The sequence below is a fragment of the Budorcas taxicolor genome, chromosome 11 (genome assembly GCF_023091745.1).
Source record: "Budorcas taxicolor isolate Tak-1 chromosome 11, Takin1.1, whole genome shotgun sequence".
Classification (NCBI taxonomy): Eukaryota; Metazoa; Chordata; class Mammalia; order Artiodactyla; family Bovidae; genus Budorcas; species Budorcas taxicolor.
The window spans coordinates 153,391,368-153,407,557 of record NC_068920.1 but is presented as its reverse complement, the minus strand read 5'-3'; the positions used below and the strand labels follow the sequence as shown (position 1 = coordinate 153,407,557).

Genomic DNA, 16,190 nt, shown 5'->3' with positions numbered 1-16,190 from the left:
CTACTCAGTGCAGGACCATAGGTAATACAGTGCTATCACACCCTCATTTTCCACTTTAGTGATATGTTCTAAACCTACACTTCCTGATTTCATTCTGTTAAAATTTACCTACTGCTCCCTAAATGTGGTCTACGCTTTTCATAAAAAAATAATACACACACACAGTTGTAAAGGTCAAACAGCACAAAGCCTACAAAGAAAAAGAACAGACCTCTCATACTTCACATACTTTTAGCTGTTTTTTATTTCTGAAGAAAAAGTGTAATTGTAACTTTTCGGCTTTTTTGAAAAACAGAGTTTCTAGTATGGGAGGTGATACTGTGGCTCTGTTACAGTTCCAACCCAACCTACCCTCCCACATACTTCCCTACCCTCATGACAGTCAACATAACTTTGCTACAATTTTTGGCTAAATCAATATTATTCATAACAGAATCACAGATATATATCATGATCAAATTTCCTTCTTTAATTTTCTACCTTTTCTAAAGTGACTAATTATGAGATTTTTTTCTTTCCTTCGGTGTTCTATGTATCTGTATTTGTAAGGCAGGTAAATATTCTGAGACCCCAAATATCTCAAAATGGGTTTTACCCTCACACTTGAATGAAAGTTTGACTGGGCATAAAATTCTAGGTTAAAAACCGCTTCTTAAAATTTTGAACTTATTCCCAATTATTTTCTTGCTTCAATGTAGTAGGAAGTCCAATGCTATTCAGATCTACTCAGGATGTTTCTACAGCCCCACCCCTACTCAAGACCAAGATACCTTTAGGGTTTTCTTTATCCTCAGTTTTCTGAAATTTTATGACTTGCCATTACAAAGTCTTTTTTATTACGTTAAGTTGGTTGGCCCTTTTCATTGCCATTGTTGTTCAGTTGCTAAGTCATGTCGGACTCTTTTCAACCCCACGCATGGCAGCACAACAGGCCTCCCTGTACCTCACCAACACCCAGAGTTTGCCCAAGTTCACATCCATTGAATCAGTAATGCTATCTAACTGTCTCATCCTCTGTTGCCCTCTTCTCCTTTTGCCTTCAATCGTTCCCAGCATCAGGGTCTTTTCTAATGAGCTGGTTGTTTGCATCAGGTGGCCAAAGTATTAAGAGCTTCAGCATCAGGGCTTTCAAAGAGTATTCAGGGGCTGACTTCCTTTTGGATTGACTGGTTTGATCTTGCTGTCCAAGGGACTTTCAAGAGTGTTTTCTAGCACCACGGTTTGAAAAGCATCAATTCTTTGGTGCTCAGCCTTCTTTCTGGTCCAACTCCCACATCCATGAGTGACTATTTCCTTTTCATTATGTAAACTCATATCCTTCAGTTGATAAATTTCTTTTGTGATATCTGAGAATGTCTCCATTCTTCGTCTGTTTCTGAAAGTCTTCTTAGTCAGATATTGGACCCCCCTGATCACGTCTCTAATTGTCTTGCTTTCATCTACTTTACTATTTTTTATTTCACTATTTGGTCTATCTCAATTTTATCTTCCAACTTTTCTAATTTTAAAAAATGTCTGATTATACTTTTAATCTCAAGAGCTTTATTTTTTTTAATGGCATCCTATTTTCTTCAATGCTTGGACTTCCCTGGTGGCTCAGGTGGTAAAGCGTCTGCCTACAATGCTTGAGACCTGGGTTCAAGCCCTGGGTTGGGAAGATCTGGAGAAGGAAATGGCAACCCACACCAGTATTCTTGCCTGGAAAATCCCATGGACGGAAGAGCCTGGTAGGCTACAGTCCATGGGGTGGCAAAGAGTCGGACACGACTGAGCGACTTCACTTTCACTTTTCTTTAATGGAAGCAAAATCATCTCTGAAAATATTTAGTTATAAATATTTGATTTTGGTGGGGGGAGTTTTCTTCTGTGACTTGCATTACTTCTGCTTCCTCTGATTTGTTTTGGGTTTGGCACATTTATGATACATATTCTCAAATCTATTCATAAGACTTTCTCTGGTAGACTACTGATATTAAAATATAAGGAATAAAAATCAACTGGAAGCCTTAGATGCATGAGAGGGATTCACTGACTGATGGGCATCAACTTAAAGTGATGGGCCTGCCCAGTCCGTATGAACTGAGAGCCCTCAAATACTGGCCCGTAGGCTGGACTCCTCTTATCTCCTTCTTTAGAAAGTTTAAGGTTGACTAAGAGCATTCTACAAGTGTAATGGGAAGAGGATGTTTTTGTTGTTCAGTTGCTCAGCTGTGTATGACTCTTCTCTGAGTCCCATGAACTCTAGCCCGCCAGACTCCTCTGTCCATGGATTTCCCAGCCAAGAATACTGGAGTGGGTAGCCATTTCCTTCTCCAGGGGATCTTCCCAAGCCAGGGATTGAACCCATGTCTCCTGCATTGGCAGGTGTATTCTTACCACTGAGCCACCAGGGAAGCCCAGGAAGAGGATACTGATTATTTAACAAGCAGACATTTTCTTGATACTCAGGTTTTCAACAAGGTGTTTTAGGCACATTCTCAGCTAAGCCTGGTGTCTAGAACATCTGTGGTTCAATCTCTGAAGAGTAACTTTCCCGTCTTCTGCTGGGATGGTGAAAAATCAGTTGTCTACTAGGGCCAGCTTGGGATGGAGATCAAGGTAGTGGGTGACAGTACCTAAGTGTGCTTTCAATAAACTTTCTAACAACTGGTTGATTTTCAGCTTCATGCTACTCTCTGCCTGTAGGGGCATATCAAAAATCTAATTTCCACCTATTTATTAGGTTTTATGGGCAGATTAGTTTGACTCTTTTTGTCCCTCCTCCATGACTTTAGAATTCGGCTTTGTCAATTCTGCAGCCAGTTACCACTTGTCCGCTGGGAATCTATAACTTCAAATTTTGGGGGGGTTCATTCATCTGCCAATACCTCTGCCCCTCTTCTCTTTGTCCATATGTATTATACTTCTGCTGTTTTTGTAGTGGATCAAACCAGTCAGTCCTAAAGGAAATCAGTCCTGAATATTCATTGGAAAGACTAATGCTGAAGCTGAAGCTCCAAAACTTTGGCCACCTGATGCGAAGAACTGACTCCTCGGAAAAGACCCTGATGCTGGGAAAGACTGAAGGCAGGAGGGGAAGAGGACGACAGAGGATGAGATGGTTGGATGGAATCACTGACTGGATGGACATGAGTTTGAGCAAGCTGTGGGAGTTGGTGATGGACATGGAAGCCTGGCACGCTGCAGTCCACGGGGTTGCAAAGAGTCGTACATGACTGAGAAACTGAACTGAACTGATTGTGGAGTTAACAGAAATAAACATGCACACTAAATCTGCTAATATTTAGTAGAAGTCTGTCACATGTTTTCCAAGTATAGAAGTTAGTTGATATATTGATAAAACTTTCTTAATCTCTCTAAACCTAAGTTTCCTCACCTGTTTTATACACACAAACACACATAAAAACAAAAATAAAAAACCCCTACCCAATAGGTTTCTGTGACAGTTACATGAGGTAACAATGTAGGTTCTGAAGTCAGAAAGACTTGGGTTTGAATCCCATATCTTCTATTATTAACTGCTTGACTCTGGCAACTCCAAATCTCACATTTCTCATCTTTGTAATGGGGTTAATAATATGAGTCACTAGCTCACAGACTGTTGGAAGGATTAAATAAGACAAAGTTTATAAAATTCTTCTGAAGGATAATAAGACTCTGTTAACAATTATATTATTGCCCATAATGCTTTATACACCTAAAATTACACACCTGAGCACATACACACCATATATCAGCCTATTTAAGTCTTTTTCAGGACTTGGCTGAATAAAGCCAAACTCCAACTCCTCTGCAAAAACAAGATATAATAGGAAAGGACAACGGATCAGGAAGTATGCAGTCTGAGTATTGTCGCAAATGGATATGTGGCCACTGGACTGTTTCCCTACTGGTAAAGAGAGAATCAGACCAAATGATCTATAATGTCTTTTTCAGCTCAAATGATCTTCCCTGTCTCCTTTGGGGATAATATGACTTTCAAAAATTCAATGTTTCTAATTAACTGTCTGCTACTGTTAATTTTTATAGGTATTTTCATGTATCTTGCTTTTCCAACTAGATAGTATGTATTTGCTCTATGAAAACCAAGATGAGTTGTTTCCCCAAGCTAACAAAGTAATGAGGCCACTCTTTGAATATTAAATCAGAAAACAAAGTTTTATGGAAAAAGTGATATATACCACCACCTCAAAAGAATGAGTTAGGAGGTAAGACTGTTTAAATTTGCAAGGAAATATACTAAAAGCTAAGTAACAAAAGAAGTTAATTTAACTAAAGAATATGTCAATTAGAAGGTCAGTGCTAGAAGTACAAACGATTTCACATCAGGATCCCAATGACCAGGTTTTCGGATCACAGAGGCGGAATATCAGGCTTAGTCTTACATCAGGAAATGTTCATGTTACAGAACCATATTCTGAGATTTCATTCTCGCCAACCAACATTCTGAATATGGTCTGGCTTCCCATGAAGACCAATCAAGAGAGAAAGATTGCTCCCTATCGCCAGCACTGATTTCTTATTTTAAACTAATGAAGTAACATGATTTTAAACACTGGCAAATCCCACGGACCCTGGTGGGCTACAGCCCATGGAGTTGCAAAGATTTGGACATGAGTGACCACAGATGTGTGCACGCACCCACCCCAAGAAACAGATCCATGGTGTGCCAACTGTCCCACAAGTAGGCTTGGTAAATTTACCCAGATAGTCACTCTGTGAAGCCTCTTGAAAAACGGATCACAGAATTTTTCCATGTGAAACATGTAAAAACTATGAAGTTCCATAAGAAAGTAATCATGTGATCCTTCTTTAAATCTCTGAGGCCAGCTAGCAATACTGGCATCTAATAGAGCTAGCTATGTAGGTGCTTCTTGATTGCTTCTTAAACTTTCCCTAAAAGCCAGTTATGGCATAATACAATTTTTCAAATCCTACAGCAGTTATCATCCCCTTCATGGATCACAGTCTTGTCATGGTGAATGGTCTTATGTAACTTAATGAAAATGCCATGCCATGCAGTGTCACCCAAAATGGATGGGTCATGGTGAAGAGTTCTGACAAAACGTGGTCTACTGGAGGAGGAAATGGGAACCCACTCTAGTATTCTTGAACCCCAGGAACAGCATAAAAAGGCAAAAAGATATGATACCTGAAGATTAACTTCCCAGGTCGGAAGATGTCCAATATGCTACTGGGGAAGACCAGAGGGCAACTACTAATAGTTCCAGAAAGAAATGAAGTGTCTGGGCCAAAGTAGAAAACGTGCTCAGTTGTGGATGTATCTGGTGGTGAAAGTAAAGCCTGATGCTGTTAAGAACAATACTGCATAGGAACCTGGAATGTAAGGTCCATGAATCAAGGCAAGCTGGATGTGGTCAAGCAGGAGATGGCAAGACTGAACACTGACATCTTAGGAATCAGTAAACTAAGTGGACCCAGAATGGGTAAATTTAATTCACATGACCATTATATCTACTCCTGTAGGCAAGAATCCCTTAGAAGAAATGGAGTAGCCCTCATAGTCAACAATAGATTCCGAAACACAGTACTTGGGTGCAATCTCAAAAACGATACAATGATCTTAGTTCATTTCCAACGCAAACCATTCAATATCACAGTAATCCAAGTCAATGCCCCAACCACTGATGATGAAGAAGCTGACGCTGACTGGGTCTATGAAGACTTACAACACCTTCTACAACTAACAGCAAAATAAGATGTCCTTTTCATTATAGGGAATTGGAATGCAAATGTAGGAAGTCAAGAGATAGCCGGTAATAACAAACAAGTTTGGCCTTAGATTACAAAATGGAGCCGGGCAAAGGCTAACAGTTTTGTCAAAACACCACCTTTTTCCAACAACCCAAGAGACAACTTAACACATGGATATCACTAGATAGTCAATACTGAAATCAGATTGATTATGTTCTTTGTAGATGATCAAGCTCTATACAGTCAGCAAAAACAAGACCGGGAGCTGACTGAGCTCCTTACTGCAAAATTCAGGCTTAAAGTGAAGAAAGAAGGGAAAACCACTGGGCCATTCAGTTATGACCTAAATCAAATCCCTTATGATTATACAGTGGAGGTGATAAATAGACTCAAGGGGTGAGATCTGGTAGACAGAGTGCCTGAAGAATTACAGACAGAGGTTCCTAACACTATACAGGAGGCAGTGACCAAAATTATTCCAAAGAAAAAGAAATACAAGAAGGCAAAGTGATTGTCTGAGGAGGCTTTACAAAATAGCTGAGGAAGGAAGAGAAGTGAAAGGCAAGAAAGAAACAGAAAGATTTATCCAACTGAATGTAGAATTCCAGAGAACAGCAAGAAGAGATAAGAAGGCCTTCTTAAATGAACAATGCAAATAGAGAAAAACAGTAGAATGGGAAAGACTAAGAGATCCCTTAAAGAAAATTGAAGATGTCATGCAAGGATGGGCACAATAAAAGACAGAAATGGCTAAGTACCTACCAGAAGCAGAAGAGATTAAGAAGAGGTGGCAAGAATGCCACAGAAGAACTGCACAAAAAAGGTCTTAATTACTCAGATAACCACAATGGTGTGATCACTCACCTAGAGCCAGACATGCTGGAGTACAAAGTCTAGTGGGCCTTAGGAAGCATTACTCCGAACAAAGCTAGAAGAGGTGATGGAATTTCAGCTGAGCTATTTCAAATCCTAAAAGATGATGCTGTGAAAGTGCTGCACTCAATATGTCAACAAACTGGAAAACTCAACAGTGGCCACAGGACTTGAAAAGGTCATTTTCGTTTCAATCTCAAAAAAGAGCAGTATCAAAGAAGCTTCAAACTATCACACAATTGCATTCATTTTGCAAGTTACCTACCAAGGTTATGGTCAAAATCCCTCCAGCAAAGCTTCAGCCGTATGTGAACTAAGAACTTTCAGATGTTCAAGCTGGGTTTAAAAAAGGCAGAGGAATCAAAGATCAAAATGCCAACATTTGTTGGATCATGGAGAAGACAAGGGAATTCCAGAATCCAGAATCTACTTCTGCTTCACTGACTACGTGGAAGCCTTTGACGGTATGGATCACAACAAACTGGAAAATTCTTAAAAAGACAGGAGTAACAGACCACCTTACCTGTCTCTTGAGAAGCCTGTATGGGAATCAAGAAGCAACAGTTGAAACCAGATATGGAACAATGGGCTCCTTTGACACTGGGAAAGGAGAACGACAAAGCTGTATACTGTCACCTTGCTTATTTAACGTCTATGCAGAGTACATCATGTGAAACGCCAGGCTGATGAATCACAAGTTGGGATCAGGATTGCTGGGAGAAATATCAACAACCTCAGATATGCAGATGATACCACTTTAATGGCAGAAAGTGAAAAGGAACTAAAGAGCCTCTTGATAAGGATGAAAGAAGAGAGTGAAAAAGTTGGCTTGAAACTCAACGTTAAAAAAATTAAGATCATGACATCCAGTCCCATTACTTCGTGGCAAATAGAAGAAAAATTGGAAGCAGTGACAGATTTTCTTTACCTGGGCTCCAAAATCACTGCAGACAGTGACTGCAGTCATGAAATTAATAGACGCTCGCTTCTTGGAAGAAAAGCTGTGATAAACCTAGACAGCATATTAAAAAGCAGATACATCACTTTGTCAACAAAGATCCATATAGTCAAAGCTATGGTTTTTCCAATAATCATGTAAAGACATGAGAGCTGGACCATAAAAAAGGCTAAGTGCCAAAAAACTGAGGCTCTGGTGCTGGAGAAGACTCTTCAGAGTCCTTTGGACTGCAAAGAGATCAAACTAGTCAATCCTAAAGGAAATCAACCCTGAATATTAACTGGAGGGACTGATGCTGATGCTAAAGCTCCAATACTTTTTGGCCACCTGATGCAAAGAGCCAACTCATTGGAAAAGACCCTGATGCTGGGAAAGATTAAAGGCAAAAGGAGAATGAGGTGGCAGAGGACAGGATGCTTAAATAGCGTCACCGACTGAATGGACATGAAGTTGGGTAAACTCTGGGAGACAGTGGAGGACAGAGGAGCCTTTGTGCTGCAGTCCATGCGTCACAAAGAGTTGGACACGACTCAACGACTGGACAACAACAACAGCAGTCCCATAAGCACTTCAGTCTGAATACATGACCAGCTGTGTTAAGAGAAGAAAGGAAGGAAAGATGGAAAAGTGGTAAAGACTAAGAGAAAAAAAAAGACCAAAACCAAAGAACCAGAACAATTTCTTTCACCAAGCTGTCCTATTCTATTGTGCTTCTTTCATTGTGGCTGATTTTTACAGCATACCTTATGTTGATCTAAAGCCAAAATCTTGTACATACTGTGAGAAACTGGCAGTCTGACAGTTAAATTCCCTGGGGCTTCCCTAGTGGCTCAGTGGTAAAGAATCTGCCTGCCAGTGCATGAGATGTGGATATGATCCCTGGGTCAGAAAGATCCTCTGGAGAAGGAAATGGCAACCCACTCCAGTATTCTTGCTTGGGAAATCCCATGGACACAGGAGTCTGGTGGTGGGCTACAGTCTATGGGGTCCTAAGAGAGTCAGACACAACTTAGCAACTAAGTAACAATAACAAAAGGTCCGTTGGCCAAGACTACTGAATTTCCAGGAGTAAAGTTACCTAGCATATAAATCACACACATTCCCGCGCTAGTTCTTGGTACAAAGAGAGACGTTTACTATTTAGAGTCTAGAATGGCCTTGACCATATGAAAAACCGCTAATGGGCTTTGGAATACCCTTTGACCATCACTGCTCTATAATGTCAAGAAGTTATGCTCTATAATGATGAGAAGTGATCATTAGAAAGGGTCATTCATTAGTTCTGTAAAACTTAACAAAACTTCCACACTAAGCCAGGCCCCATGTTAGATTTGGGGGATAAAGGTATGAAGAGACACTGAACCTAGCTTTAGAGACTTTAGAAACAAGTAAAGGGAGTAAATGGAATAGTTTTATGTTGAATTTTATGTTGAAAGCTACTGTCATTTTAGAAAGGTGAGAATTTATCATGCCTCTCTACTTAAATGTGGGCTTTCAAAGATCTTACGTGGGGTAGTAACACACCAGTATGTAAAACTTCCTTAGATATAAAACTATGGCAGATAAATAGTAGTATTCATTTTTATTTGCAAAGCACTTTACATATTACAAAGTTCTTTTACATCCATCATCTAATTCAGTCCTCAAGGTAACCCTGTGAAGGATGAAAGGATTATTATAAATAGAAGAAACTAAGTGCTTAGAGAAGCCACTAGCCCTTACAAAATGTGTCAATTAGTAACAGATTCTCTGTTCAGAGTTCATTTTACATATCATGATTCCCTTATTACCTAAATTTTGAAGAAAAGCCAAATGACTCATTTATAGTCTAGAACATTCCTTGGGTCTGCAAAATATATTAATAATATGTATATTTAATATAAAACTTTAACCTGAAATGGAAAAAGTACACAAAAATCAACACAAATGACTTATGAAGTCATTCGTAAAATTTAAAAATTTTTTCATAATTCCATGATTCTCCCCATCCTTAAACTTTCCCAAATCTCCTCATACAGCAATAAATTCTGGTTTGTCAATAATTTATTTCACAAGTCTTCTATAATACAAAAACACAAAGTCAGTAAAATTCCTACAACATCATCAAAAGCCAATGTTTTAATCAAACCTGAAAAGCTGAGGAAACTCCCAGAAATCACTATACTACCTGGGAACTCATAACCCTGTTGCTTCATTTTCAAGTTCAAGGAGGTGAAGAGTAAATGCATTTAATAGTACAAAAAAATTCAAGTTTTCCCAATCCTTAAAATACTGAGACCATTATTCAAGTAAAAAGGAAAAGTCATTTAAAAGGCTCAAGAAAGTATTTAGCCAGCAATAAACCTTAAAGAAAATCCTTTTCAAAATGGGATTTAGGGTAAGAACTAACTGGTCCATGAAAAATGCAAATAACCATTCTGCTGTAAGACAATTTTTTCATTAAAGTGGAATAACTGTCCTTTTGTAATTGCTTTTCCACTCTAAGAGCAAAAAACACACTTTCAGTGAAATCACTATTAAAAACACAAGTAATTACAGATACAATTAGTATAGTCTTATTTTTAAATTTCCTATGAAATAATTTCAACACGATCACAAAAAGCTTACACTTCCTCCGATATCAGTCATATACCATATAAAGTTAAATAGGCTGTCTTGCCAAAGCCTAGGGTGATTGACTCTAATACTTTTTCTCATTCTCAACCAGTTAAGACTGGTATTTAAACAAAACATCATTAAATGTTGCAACAAACAGGCCAGGATGAAAAGGTTATATATAAATACATATGAACTGCAAATGTATCACACAGAAACTGTCCCACACTGTATGATTGTATCCAGACACATCTCTTCTCCCCAGCATGCACATACCACAAGAAAACAAAAATTTTAAAGCAGTATAGATAATGAATATGAGAACAGAATTGATACCTGGAAGAAACCTTAGCGTTTACAAGGTCCAATGATGGATGACAAGATAAACTGGAAAGACACCTGATATTAAGCAAGCCTCATGGCGGGTGGGGTGGTGGTGGTGGTGCTTTGTTTTTCTTTAAAATTACTGTATCTACTTAATTTCTACTTTAGTTTTAGGCTGAGACATTGATAGAGGTTCTAATCTGGGGGAGGGGGAACCTGTGACAACATCTAAATTTGGTAGTAGGGCAAAAATATAAAAATCTATTAGCAAAAGCTCTTATTAAAAGAACTGTTGCCTTTCCAGTCATTAAAATATCAGCGTGATTAGCCATTTCCAGAAAATTAAACAGATTTCCTCATCTCCATAAAATTTCCACAAAATCTTTACCAAAAACCTGTTTTCTCTAAGACAGAACCCTATTGCAAGAAAAAATTAAAAGGGCTCAGTCCTCTCAAAACTAAACACTGATGCTAACTGACTGAGTAGTAGGTTTGACATCAGTTTTCCATAAAAATTAATCTTTATGATTACCATATTGGCAGAACTAAAAACTGACAAGCAAACTGTGCCAATTTGAACAGTTTACATTCTTTAATATATACGTGAAAAAGGGAAATTAAAAAAAAAAATCTGTGCCACTTATATAAAGGGAAATTATATACAGCTATTTTTCAGACTCTAACAGAAAAGGTTTTCTACTTCAATGGCAACTTAACAAAGCCACTGTTAACATAACTCGCAATTTCAATATGAGTTCTAAATTTTGAAATAATTTAGAACCAAATTTTCAAGCTTTTGGGAAAAACTCAGAATCTGAAGTTTAAATGTTAATGCTAATACTTGTTCTCTTAAAAATAAAAATGCTTAAGTAGAATGATTTTGAGGTTAAAATCAAATCTCTAAAATCTAACATTGTAAGAATGCTATCCTTTATTTCAAATGGGGGTAAGAGGTTTTCTAACATAATGATGGAAAACCAAACCATATCTGCCTGTTTTATAAATATCCATGTCCTTCCCTGGACTCAAAAATCCACTTTAACCCATTTCCCTTCGTTTTCCTCTATCTTCCATCTCACTGAACACCACTGTCACATTCCTATTACAACATCTAGCCAAAGGCAGAGATCATGTAAGTTCCCTGAAGACTTCTAAAACATTAAAACCAGCAGAAAGCAGAGGAAATACTTTATGCCTGGAGCTGCTGGGAAATCCTTCTTTCCTTTTAGAAAAATAAACCTCTTGCTCTAAACATAATCACTTTGAGAAACAAAACAGCACTATACATACAAATACACAGCACTCTCAATTACTAATTCTATAGATCTTGCTATTTTGGCTGGGGGAAAAAAAAAGCCTATTTGAGCAAATGAACTGTAACCCAATGATGTTTCTTTTTTTTCCCAGAAAGAGAATAGCAATGGAGATTTAATCAGAACCTCTTCTCTCATTCCTTAACACTAAATATGGATTTCTTAACACTAGCTGAAAGAATGCTTTGAAAAAGAATTAGTCGCTACTTGATTAGATGATTCCATTTAATTACAAAGAGAACATCTCAATCAATGCCTTCTATTAAAAAAAAAAAAAGAACTAGCTAAATGTATAGTGTATTTTCTGACTTAAGTTGCTTAGGACGCTTTTCTTCCTGATATTCTAATATTTCAAAAGGTCTCTAGATAAAAAGAGCAGAGAAACCAAAGATACATTTTAATGTATTTTCACCATTATAAAAGTGGCAGCCATCAGCCTATCATTTAACTATTTTTCAGGTTATTAAAATGCATTTGGCTATAAAAGAAAAATCTAACTCAATTCAAATATTCTTAACACACACATACACAAAGGCATGGGCAAAAATACTAGAACACAATCACTTTCAGTACATACATCTCTTTAGGTCTCAGTGAAGGATGGCACAAAATATATCTTAGTTTTTTATATAAATTATATAATTTGCACTTTTGCTTCACGATTGAACACACAAATTTAAAATTAATGTTTAAGTTTTCACATTATTTACTGCATTGAGAATTTTCTCAAGAGAATAAGACAAAACATTCGGCTTTCTGAATGACAGTGTGGAAACCTGCAGCATAGTTATACTTTGACATACATGAAGAATTCATCACTGAATTACTATACAGTTAATTCATCACTGTATTTTAATATTCCCTGTTAAATCAATTGTACATGAAGCCTAAACAGCTAGAAAGAACCCAGAAAAGCAACAAGAAAACAAAGACTTTGAAAAATGCTGACACTTTTCACAACCAGGTTCAGTCATGCCAGCTGGAGAGGTGTTAGATATGGCTTTATTCATTTTTATGTCTGAGAAATACAGTTACTTCCATGACATTATAAACAGCAATTTATCCTCATGGTCCTGATTTTTCTCATTCAAAAGCATTTAAAAAAATCATTTCTGCAAACTTAACAAGGTATTTTGGATGGATCACTTGTTAGCTATTGCTTAGAATCAAATTATTAAATTATTTTGTCCCATATTTCCCAGAGAACTAGAAATACAAAAAGATAAAAAGGAAACACACACACACACACAAAACACACAGCAACTCAATATTTGAACCACTTCAGACATGAAATCCATTAAGAGGGCCTTTGCTCCGAACTGTGTAAGGGTCCTTAGCTACCATCTGACTTGCACAAGAAGTACACATGGCCCCTGATAGGCGCTTTAGTCCTCTTTGGAAGACACTGTTGGAAAGACTATAAATGACACAGTTACAGAAACTATTACTAATAGCAAGCCAGGTGGTCAAGAAGGATGCGAAGCGGTTGCTGTGGCCAGTAGAGCTCTCCAGTAAGAAGTAGATGATGTATGGCAACCAGAGGATGTAAAATACACTAGTAATTCGGAACAGGACCACGGCATAACGCTTATCAGAACAAGCCTGCACCTCCCCAGTCTCCCCACTCTGGCTGCTGAAGCGGGCTTGCCTTTCGTTGATTTCCTTTGTGTGCTGTTGGCAGATGCGGAAGATGTTGAAATAGGTGAAGCACACAATGAGGGCTGCTGGGGCATACAACATCATCACGATGAACAGGGTGAAGTAGGGGTCGGTGTGCCAGGACTCCGCACACCACTGAAACACATCTCCATGATATCCAGGTTTGCCCCAGTGGAAGAAGGAAGGCAGGAAGACCAGGGTGGAATATAGCCAAATCAGGAAAATACACAGACGTAGCCTCCAGGGCGTAACCAGGGTATTATAGGTTAAAGGTTTAGTGACAGCAATATATCTATCAATGCTGATACAGGCCAGAGAGGCCATGGAGACACTCTTCAGAACTGATACTACAAAACCAAATACCTGGCAAGTCAAGGACTCCTCTACTGGCAGCGGGTGGTGGAGGAGTGATAAAGAAGGGACCAGGCAGCTTACCCCAACTAAGAGGTCAGCATATGCCATAGTCTGGATAAAGTAACTCGTAGTATGGTGGTTCAACAAAGGTGCACAGTGAAATACAAAAATCACAATGATGTTGCCAGAAATAATCAACACAGTTAGAAAGACAATAATCAATACTTCCAAAAGGCAAAAATTGACAGTTTCCAAGTAGCCAAATGCCAAGAGGCAAAAAGAGTGGCTGCTCTGATTACCATCCAAGGTAGAGTTCATCTTGAGCTCAGGAGTGATCTTTCACTTCATGCTGCCGCTTGGCTGCTGCCAACAGTTCAAAGGAGCAGCTGCTGTCATTGCGGTCAGCTCTGTGTGTCTGCAATAATGCCCGAGGAGCCTTAGTCCCCAAGCTCGCGATGCTGCCGCTCTGGTGCATTGCCTGCAGTGTAACTCCCCTTTAAATCCTTCTTGGAATAGGGAGAACCAGCAGCAGTTGTCTGGCCAGTCCCAGATGCGGCCATAGTACCAGGTTTACCATACACATAGCACCAGGGGAGTAAGGCAAACTCTGGGTACAAGGTCTTCAGCCAGTGAGGGTGGGGGGCAGGGGCAGAAGAGAAGGGAGGAAGGCTAGGACTTCAGCAAGAGTTGTAATGAGTCTCCTCTGAACAGCTGACAGAAGAAAAGGAGAGAGCGTTTTACATTTTGTATCCAATGCCCTAATCAAGAACCTGCTAGCTCAGGCTGGTATCCCACCTCCCACTCCATCCCACCCCACCCAGGTCAACTATTCCCACCTACCCTCAGCAGCACCCCCACATAAACGGTTCTTACTTTACAGAGGAGGTGCAGCAACAGCAGGCTTTCATGACCAACATAAAGCAAAATCAATCGCCAGTCAGATCAATCTAACCCCATTTCCTTTCTTTTGAGCTTTTCAGGGGAGAAAAGGAATCTACTTATACCATTTAATTACCACTAATAAAATTAGCCAAGATAACTTAATTTTTTTTATTGATTCCAATGTAATATTTTGCCTCTTAGAAAACATTTCAATGGCATTGATCTATCTAGCTCAATTTCCGAGTATTACCTGTAATTCTGCATGCTGCAATCCAAACAAAAGCCACAGAACATCCTTAGCAGAAAGCCTTGCAAAGCAGGAATGTGCCTCAGCCTCGTTTACTGCAGAACTGAGACACAGAGGGAGGGGATAAAGGAGGAGGAGGAGAAATAGGGAGAAGAGGGGGCTTGGGAAAAGGAAGAGGCGGGGGAGGGGAAAGAAGAAAACGCCCGGGTGCGCGCACACGCTCTGGCATCTTTAGCAGCTCATTAGAATTCACTGCCAGAGAAATGCTCCCCGATTTCCAGACTGCACAGTTGGGGGATAACTTAATATGCCTGCAGTGCAGCGACTGAAAGCTGTTTCCTCGTCGGTCTGGAACCCCTCCCCCTCACGGCCCCTAACCCCCCACCCCACCCCCCACCCTTCATAGATGAGCAGAATTTAGACTGCCAGTAAGAAGAGGAGGTAGTAACCAGGACTGAGTGTAAGCCAGGAATCAGACTGAAACACACTGCCCGAGGGGTAATGGTGAAAGGAAATTCCTATTTTCTTGTAGCATTTCCCACAGAACAAAGAGCAATGTTAAAGAATGAAAGTATGTTAACAGTGCATGACAACTGAAGAATCAAAATCCAGCACCAGAAGTTCTAGCTAGAAGGCTACATATTTGGCATTAATTTCTTCTCAAGATTCACTATATACAGATCAGTTTTAAGAAACATGACCAAAATAAGAAGCAAATTTAAAAATTAGGTCTTTAAGAGAAAAAAAAACAAACAAAAAATCCCATCCATTCCAAATACTGCAGAAATAGCACAAAGAATTACACTGTTCCTATATTTAACACTATCGTCTGGTTGAGATGTCATACCTTGCTTCTAGTCTGCTGTGAAGTGGTACATATATAAACAAAAGATGGGCAAGTAAATGCACCCATAATTGCAGGAAGTTTCACGGTACAAACTAGCTTTGTATCTTAGAACACACAATCTTGTCTGTGCCTACTAACACAAATTGGGATTGTACTGTGGCATTTCAGATGATGTCAAATGAGCACAATTTTCAGCTAACTGGGAGTGCCAAATTATGACAATTTTTAGTTAATTGTGTATTTTTAGTATCTTTTCTTCCAGGTATCTTTGGTCTCTCAGTTCATTCTTCTAAGTAAAGCTTCACATAACTCAGTAGAGTAAAATAAACAAATGTTGACATCTGAAAACATTTCAGAAGGTCTGCATACCGGGATGGAGATGTACATTATGAGATCCAACTTTTTTTTGTTTGCTTCACACAC

The 16,190-nt window shown here is 39.0% G+C and overlaps 2 protein-coding genes across 4 annotated transcripts in view; both read right to left on the bottom strand.

Moving 5' to 3' along the window:
- RABGAP1 (RAB GTPase activating protein 1) overlaps positions 1 to 16,190 on the bottom strand; it is a 153,264-nt gene that overhangs the window by 59,474 nt on the left and 77,600 nt on the right. The window lies entirely within an intron of this gene.
- On the bottom strand, positions 13,060 to 14,109 carry GPR21 (G protein-coupled receptor 21). Its single transcript, XM_052647906.1, has one exon. The coding sequence runs from the start codon at positions 14,107 to 14,109 to the stop codon at positions 13,060 to 13,062; it is 1,050 nt and encodes a 349-aa protein (XP_052503866.1).